This window comes from Halyomorpha halys, unplaced genomic scaffold (assembly GCF_000696795.3).
Source record: "Halyomorpha halys isolate HHAL.00 unplaced genomic scaffold, Hhal_1.1 Scaffold46.1, whole genome shotgun sequence".
Taxonomy (NCBI): domain Eukaryota; kingdom Metazoa; phylum Arthropoda; class Insecta; order Hemiptera; family Pentatomidae; genus Halyomorpha; species Halyomorpha halys.
In genome coordinates, this window is record NW_027109456.1 from 642,222 (window position 1) to 651,283 (window position 9,062).

A 9,062-nucleotide genomic window follows, 5' to 3' on the forward strand; every position below is an offset into this window, starting at 1 on the left:
AATTCTTTATTTACTAGAGAAATTTTAAATTAAGTAGAGAATTTGGAAATATTTTCACACCCATAAACAAAATCTAAAATAGTTTGTTTCATCATTTCAACTTAATATGATTGACAATTTTGTAATTTCACTGAGTTTATTTTCAAACATGTAGATATTTTTACAGCTAGGGATTTACAATCATATTACGGTAAGTATTTGGAATTATAAATTAATTTTCAACAAATTAGGGCTAAAAATATTTGATCTAATTTATTTAGATTCATTGATTCATTCCCCCCAAAAAAAGTTAATCATAGCATATATATATATATTTTACTGAATCATTTTTATCTCGGAACGTTTGTCTCTTATTCTTAATCTGAAAAATTATATTATTGTATGTATTGTCATAATTTTCTTTAACCTTATTCTACCTACCTCAACTTAGTTAATCAAGAGGATCTCATAAAGGCAGCTCACAAAGAAAGCACAGGTAACCCAAAAGAACCATTTCCACGGGTCGATATCTGACGTCGAAATAATATGACCACAGTTAGAAAGTACGACAGCTCCCAAGTACACGCTGATGGTAAATTAAGTTCAATAGCAGTTCAACTTGGTAGTTGAATGACAAAAATGGATGGTTAAATACGAGGAGTTACAATAATTAACACTGATAAATACATTTACTTATAATGCTATGTTTATAAATCGTAAAGAACTTAACCACTCCGACATCAAAACCTTCATATAATTAATAGCAGCTCCGATATAGTGTTTTAAAAAATGTTTCAAAAATGAGAGTTGTACAATAAATAACTGACAGGATGTGGACTTTCTGCGAAAAATAAATCAACAGTGCAAAGAAAAACAAAATTGTGACTTAAAGTGCTAATTAAAATCTGCAAATGACCAGAATATCCTCCCAATATCCTGTGTAAAAGTAAACAAAGGGAATAAAATTATAAATAATTCCCAATAACGGAAGAGGCTATTTACAAAAAAATTTAATAAACAAAATATTTAAATTTTTTTGTACATATATTTTACACTCAGTACAGATACTACTTGTACTGGTACTAATATTTGATGGGGGGAACAAGTCCGGCAAGTGTGTCTAGTGGTCCTTTTTGCCAACCCCTGACGGCCACCTGTGTTGCCCCCGTGTACTAAACAAGGTAGGGGTGTCATGGTTCATTTTTCGGGACCGCCAAAAAATAAATATTAACTGCCCCAGATGGGAATCGAACCCACAACGTTCCGAACCAAGCGCTCCCGGACCTACGCCCCAACCCCCACTGCCGTCACGTCCCTTAATACAGATACTAGGATATAAATCAACAGTAAAAAACTTTTATATAAGTACACCTCGGAAGCAAAGAGCGATAGTACAACCCTACTGCATTTTAACCAATTTGGCTTTATATTATATAATAATAATTATATTATATTGTATATTATTGCGGATTTGTTTATTAAACTTCTATTCTGTAAAAGAATGGACATGTGAAATATTTTCTAAAAGAAGTATTATTTTTATCTTATTCACTGTAAGAATGGGAAATTATTCCTCACCACGACACATCTAATATACTTCTGACTTGTGTTCGTCTCCTCAAATCGCGTAATTAAAGCATGTTTTAAACAGAGTTAAGTTATGTATAAAAATGAATAATAGGAGTTGCTCCCGAAGTTTCTAAAACATAAGACTATTCAAACTTATCTTAACTTTCTAAACTATTCTGTTTATATAATAATTTCCATAAAAGAAACTGCGAAGTTATTCTGAAAACAACTTCTTGTGTATTATTAGATTTACCTCACAAAATTTTGAAGATGGCTACGAATACACCTGTATGCCGAAGTAATTAATGTTCCAACTCCGCTGTAAGAGTTTGAGACAAAGTTAAACGTTATTTCCTGTGAGACAACGTTCCTGCGTTATAACATAATTTAATTTTCCTTTAATTAAACGCTTCCCAAGTCTTAGGCACGTTCTTCATAAGCAGTGCTAAGTTTACGGAGGAAATTACGATTCTTTTAAATTCCTTCACAAAGGTCTCATTTTTAATGAAAGTGGATTCATAAAAAGAAGACCCAGGATTAGGAAATCTTGTTAACAGGACTTAATTAAAATCTATTGGATAAAGAATTTTATGAAATATTGAATTTTTGACTACTCAACTCTTATAACTGTGATACCATACCTTTTAAAAGAAAGAAAAACAATAGAAATAGCATAAGTTAAACTTATTTTCCTAGAAAGAAATAAACTAGTTCCGAAGCCATAGTAATGGAATACGCAAGATATTCTGCTTAGTAGCCTATGTTTGATTCTCAATAGGGAGCTAACATCTATATCTAGGCGGACCCAATGAAATAAATTTTAATCAGATTGTTATAATAATAATATAGATAGGGTGAAATAAAAATTCTTCCGTACAAAGAAATGTTTGAAACAAATTATTTAAAAAAATTAATACCTAATGGCAATTATTAAATAAATCAATATAGGGTCATAGAGAAATAGCTAAAGATACATCTTATATACTTGCGGGTAATCGTTTTACAAATATGAATAATAAAAAAAAACACATACTCCGCTGTATTCTTGATATTCTGACGTAGGGCCTTCTACTGTGTTGTCCGTATAGATAGTTGGGTTACAATCTACGTCAGCATGTCGGCGACCATACCAAAAATCAACATGGGGTATCAACCTGCAAGTCCACCTGTGTGTGTGTGTGTGAGTGCGCCCATGTGCGTGTGCGTACGTGCGCGTATACATACACACAGGCGCGCTCACACACACACAGGTGGACTTGCAGGTTGATACCCGATGTTGATTTGTGGTATGGTCGCCGACATGCTGACGTAGATTGTAACCCAACTATCTATACGGACAACACAGTAGAAGGCCTTACGTCAGAATATCAAGAATACAGCGGAGTATGTGTTTTTTTTTTTTTACAGAGGAAAGAAGCGAATTGGAGAGATTGTGAGTAGAATGCATTAAATCTGAAAACGTAGTGAGTCACATGCTACGCTCAGACTTGGGACGCAGTGAAGAAATTCACCACAGTCGTCCTTAAAGGTTGAGAGCGGAAGGGAGAGCCAGAAGGTGTGACGAGCATGGAAAATATAAAAACCATGCGAAGAGAACAAGACGGCACACTACCATTCCCCACCTAACAGCGGTCCCGTGGGGTGGTTTTATTGGAGGGAAATCCCACACACGGATAAGTAAGGTCCTATCAAATACACAATTTATTGTATAAAATAAATTTTTTAAAATCAGTACGGCTACAACCCATGGAGAGTAAGGAGTGCAGCATGTGTTAGGAAGGACTGTTAATATACCAACAGTTGTGCAAGGAAGTTATTTAGTCAGAATCACGCTCGACCGCCACATTTTTAATCAATTATGGGTACCCAAATTCATGAGGCTAGATCAACCCCGGTGGAGAGGTAGGTGAGGGAAGGAAAATTCCCTTTAATTATTTTTGATGTTATGATCTCCTTGAGATTGCAACGTAATTGTACATCAAACAATACTCGGCAACATGAGATGGACCGACCCTAGAGCTCGGTATAGGGTCCACGCCATTTACTTATTTTACTTTACCATGCAGTTGTAAATTCGAATTAAATAATAATGAAAACATTTAGCAAATTACCCTCTTGAACTATTTCATTAATCAGAATCTAAAAATAGTCATTTGAGTTACAGTAATAAGTGGAATTTGAAACATTCAATACTCAGGTCTAAGTTCGAGTAAACTATTCGATTATGGTATGTTTACCATAACCCGCTAGGAAGGGGCTTTGATAAGCTGGAATTTAATTAACTCCAAGACTAGAGAGAGCTCATGGATCTGATTAGATTTGATCAGATTAGGTTTGATTTTCCCACGATATCTTGATAAGACATCGATGGCTTGAGGATACTTCAAATGGGCGGCGGTTGGATGGTGATCCAACGGTGAGTGGGCCGCTCAGAAGTGAAATGAGTGAAGTTAGTGTGTTTAGATGATTGTATTTATTAAATACAAAAAGATTTTTAATAGCAGTCATATTTAAAATAATTTTCATTGCCACTTAACCTCGTTAAAACATAAATTAGCTAAGCCATGGCAGGTGTGAAATTTAATGATTAGGGAATGACGATCATTTCGAAAATCAGCAAAAGAAAACGACTTTTTTCCCAAGAAACCAGTATCATAGATATCTAAATAAATATATAGCATATATACCTGATAGACCAATGTCTCCTAATATGAATTAATGATTGAAGAAAAGAATTATCTCCATTAAAAGTAAAAAATAAAAGATATAAAAAAATACTGACATTCGTAAAATACTCAGCACGAAATAAGCTGGATGGACATCTTTGCCATGTTGCCACACTTAGTTACAGCACAGCGAAGACCAAGTCCGTTCATCCTTTACAACCTCAGTAGTTGGTAATGTTTTAATTGTCGTTTCATATTGATATATTCTACAGAAATTATTATATGCATACAAATATAAGTAAATTTGTAAATGCATAATTCTAACTAAATATGCTTTTTTAATACAGAAACCCCTATTTGTCATTACATAATTTGAATTTAATTTTTTACAATGCACCGAGAATCCGCAAAACCCTAAAATATAGAATTAAATGGGGAGTAGTTCCTGAAATATAACTTGAAACAAATTGTTTTTATTTTTTTTTAACACGGAATCACGTGGTTATATTACTTTTTAAAGAAAACAAACTAATTTCAAATAATATAATAAATTATTTACGAATGGGAGCATTTTCAAAATAAACTATATGCGACAATTCATAATTTCAAAAAGATCTCACCTTGAAATTTTTTTTTTTTTGAAAGTGAAAAATGACTGCTCTTCATTGATTTATAGATTTTTTCGAAAAAAATACGACTTATTGAAATTCATTGATTTTCATCTGTGGGGAATAACTTTCTTTTTTTCTTGGAATTTATAACTAGACGCTTCGAACAAATAAAACAAACAAAAAAATTCTTTCGAGACTCCACGAGAAGTAATACCACTCCACTAATACCAAATAACAAATTGGAGAAAATTAATGGAATTTTTTCCACCATATTTCATATTCTAAATAAGCGAATTGATATCATTATATTTCTGGCCTTTAACTAACATAATTATTCTATATCATTATTATTTTATTATTTAATTTAATTTTCTTAATTTTTTAAGTACTATTTTTAACATTTACATTTTTTTTTGTTATTTTTTTCTATATTTAATTACTTGCCCTTCATTTTGGAAGATTGTTTAATTAATAAACACAGTATTAAAAAAAAATTCTCATTATATTTTTCTTTACTTACTTGAGTTTTGAAAAACTAAAAATTGTTGCCTACAGTGGCCCTATAACCAGCAGAGTTGGGAAAAAATTAATTGCAATAACTAACCAATTACTGTAAATAGAAATAGCAAAAATGCAATTACATTCACAAATAATAGTAATAATAATTTTCATTGCTTGATGAACTATTATAATTGTAATTGTGGTCCCCTAATTACGATTACAAGCTGAGCCAAAGTAATTTCAATCATCAATTACATAGTTATGCAATTTTTCATCCCTAAAATTTTAAATAATTTAAACACAATCACAAGTAATTGTAAATGCATAACAGTAAAATCTGTTTAACAAAATTATTTTCTTCAAAAAAGGATACAATATTTGCATATTTAAGAATAGGTAAATAAATTATCAGTTTTTTAAAATTTGAAGTTAAAAAACGTAAATTTATTCATAAGTTGAATTAAATCTGTACTGCTATAACCTATAATATAATGAAGGGTCAAGAGTGCAGTACTTTGTAAAGCAGTACTGTTACTAGACCAACGGTTGTGCACGGAGGTGGTTTGGTCAAAATCGCGGCTGATCGCCTGATTTTTACCGAATTAAGGGTATTCATTTTATGAGGCTTTTTCAGAATTGACAAAACATTAATTTTCTATTTAGAAATTAATAATAAAAGTGAATTACTCACCCTTGCTCCTGTGTACACGAACCATGTACCTGGTCAGTGGTGTGTTCCTAGCGATTCTAGGAGTGATGTGCAGCTTTCGCCCAGAAGGGCCTTCAAGGCTGACCGCAGCCTCTGAGCCAGCACCTGACTTTTCCCGAATTTCACCTGGAAAAGAACATAGCGGATTATCAATAAATAAATAACGTATTCCTATAAAATCATCCTGGAAAATTAAATAAAAATAATTAACGCATTTTATTTATCCCTATAAAAGATATATGGAAATATCTTTTAGGTTGCAGAAATTGATCCTCAGACTGATACAAAAATCATATTCGAAGTTATCTAGAATTAAAATAAGTACATGCAGTCCTTGTTTTACGTCGTCTCATTTTCGAGTGACATCGTTAATCTATGTACGCCAGAAATTATTTAACTAATTTGAAGTTATGTCGTTCAAAAAAAAAAATTAATTTTTTTTAAACAAAATAAAATTTAAAAAACTAAGTATTAATTCTATAGAAAATGTCAAAGTCTTCAAAAATAAAAGACTTAAAGATTTTAAAGTCAATTAAATGATATAAAATATGGTTTTGTGAATATACTAATTTACCTCTACGAGAACTCTCGCATTGGATTTCTATTCATTTCAATAATAAACTGAAATTATAAGTAAATACAAATTTATTCATATAAAGAATATAATATTATCAATAACATGTAAAAATCCGTATATTATAAAAGTATCCTGAAGGATCAAAAAATATAATAAGTAATTACCTACATTCATTGGAGAAAAAAAACTAAATTGAATTATGGAACGAAACCATCCGAGCGCTGGGCTGCACCACAGTTTAAATGTTTAAAAAAAAGAGTTATGTTTCAATAAATTAAATGAGCAATAAAAAAATATATAAGAAATAGTTGAATATCGGCAGCAGTGGGCATGTGATCCTAGTTCTGCCACACCCCGTATACCAGAAATGGCTAAGTAGGAAGACAAAAAATAAATAAATAAATACATAAAAGAAAAAAAACGTCACTAGGAAAATATAAGATATATGTCCTTCAAATTTTGATGCAACTCGTAGTTGATGAATCCAGTATCTCACAGGACACATGGACTATACATTTGTACAATGAGACTTAATTTTTATCATTTCCTCTAGTGAGATAATCGTGTTTGAAATGATATAAAACCTTATATCTTTTATAATCAGGCATACACAAGAGAATAGTATATTTCATCATAGGCATTCAAGTTACATTGAGCGAAGGTATAATTTCTATCGACAGTTTAAATCTTATAAGTTCCCTTCAAGATAAAAATAATCCTAACAAACCTAGGGGTTGCAACGTTTGTTACGCAATGACTAAGCTGATTAAGTTCCAGCTCAGCTAAGCCACAGTGGAATTCTCAGTTTTTAAACTAGAGTAGTTATTATGAGAGCTTAATTTTAGAACAGATATTGTAGACTCTCGATAATCTGTTAAGGACGAATCTACGCTTCAAATTTATAATTTTAGAATTGTAACTGTAGTAAAACATTCAAGTTAATTTCTTTTCTCATTAATTTTTTCTAAATTTATTTATTGACATTAACAACTGTATTTTCATAAAAATATATCTAGTAATTTATAATCAAATTAACACAATCATATATAAAAAATAATTAATCTATATCTAGTAAGTTCAATGCTAGATTATAATAGTATGAAACAGACTTGCAGAGAAACTCACTCATTGGCAGCACTCTTAATAACCTTTCTATATTAGATCTCGAGGTCATCTTCTTTTCATTTTCAAATTTAAATTCTTAACACTCCTTAACACAAGAGTGATTAATTATTACGTTTCAGCTACAATGTTTCTTGATGTTAATCCCATGAAAAGTAAAATAGCATTCCTTCGAACTTGTATCAATCAAACAATTTCGGATTTATGCTCGTTGTCAAGGTGTCATTTTGTACTAAAAAAGAATCATTTGCTGTTTTTTGTTTGGTGCATTTAGTTGTGAGTTACAGGATGTTAAAGATGGAAGTCAACAAAGAGAAAATTCGATATATTTTTCAGGTTTTTTCTTTGATGAACCCAGGCGGCTGAAATTGTGAACGGTGTTTATGGTCCCGACACTGAAACAGCTAATTACGGGCAATTTTGTCTTCGTCGAATCCGTCCGAAATAATCAAAGTTGACCGGCAAGTTAGACTGGTAGCATATCTATAGTGACACGCCAAAAACTCCGGGAGATTAGTTGGGAGGTTTTTAATGCATCCACCATATAGTACGTTATCATATTTTTCTTCCATTGCAAAATTTTCTTTGTGATAAGAAATTGGCATAAAGAGAAGACTTCTGTGAGAGAGGCATTATGATACCTTTAAAATGGCAATAAATTATAGACCAAAACGGTGCATATTTGACCCATATCGGACAATCCGAAACATATTAAATAAAATCTTGAATTTCACGTAAAAATAATTGATTTATTTTCCCCTAACCTTATATTATTAACTAAAATATTTTGATGCCACTTTCATAAGTAAAAAAAAAAATCTAATAAAAAAAAAGTTACATGTATTTTCCAGTCTAAAAAATACATTTTATAAGATTAATAATAAAGTTTAAAACTCATTTTGGTATTTATAGTTTCTTTAGAAGTATAATCCATCATACGAAATCGGCTATCTAATTAACTGCAAAGTTGGAACCCATAGATTTCTTACCCATCACTAGAATCTGTTGCGTAGTTTATAATTTTAACATAATTTACGTTATCATCATAAATCATTTCGGGTAGTGTAATGGACTTTTGATATAAATTATGTTTTTTTTTTAAATATTTCAATTTGATAAAATGAAAAAGGTAGGTTTGTTATGCAAAGGTTTTGAATTGTTATTCATGTATTAATTGATAAGATAACAAAATTTAGATTACTAAAAGACAAACATTTTTTTTTCTTAAATTTGAAATTGTTTCTGAGTTATTTTGCCGTGGAATCGAAATAGTTTTCCAGATAAAAGCAAAATACTGAATAAGCCATTTTTTTTTATTATTATCCTGA

At 31.0% G+C, this 9,062-nt stretch overlaps 1 protein-coding gene across 6 annotated transcripts in view; it reads right to left on the reverse strand.

Annotated features, from left to right (window-relative positions):
• Positions 1 to 9,062, reverse strand: part of Pde9 (phosphodiesterase 9) — a 681,542-nt gene that overhangs the window by 242,228 nt on the left and 430,252 nt on the right. For all 6 annotated transcript variants that reach the window (XR_010843511.1, XM_067047644.1, XM_067047645.1 and 3 more), the window contains one exon: positions 6,018 to 6,161. Coding sequence is in view for 5 of the 6 variants with exons in the window: in XM_067047644.1 (XP_066903745.1) it covers positions 6,018 to 6,161 (144 nt within the window). In the remaining variant the exon portion in view is untranslated. The remainder of the gene's footprint in view (positions 1 to 6,017; positions 6,162 to 9,062) is intronic.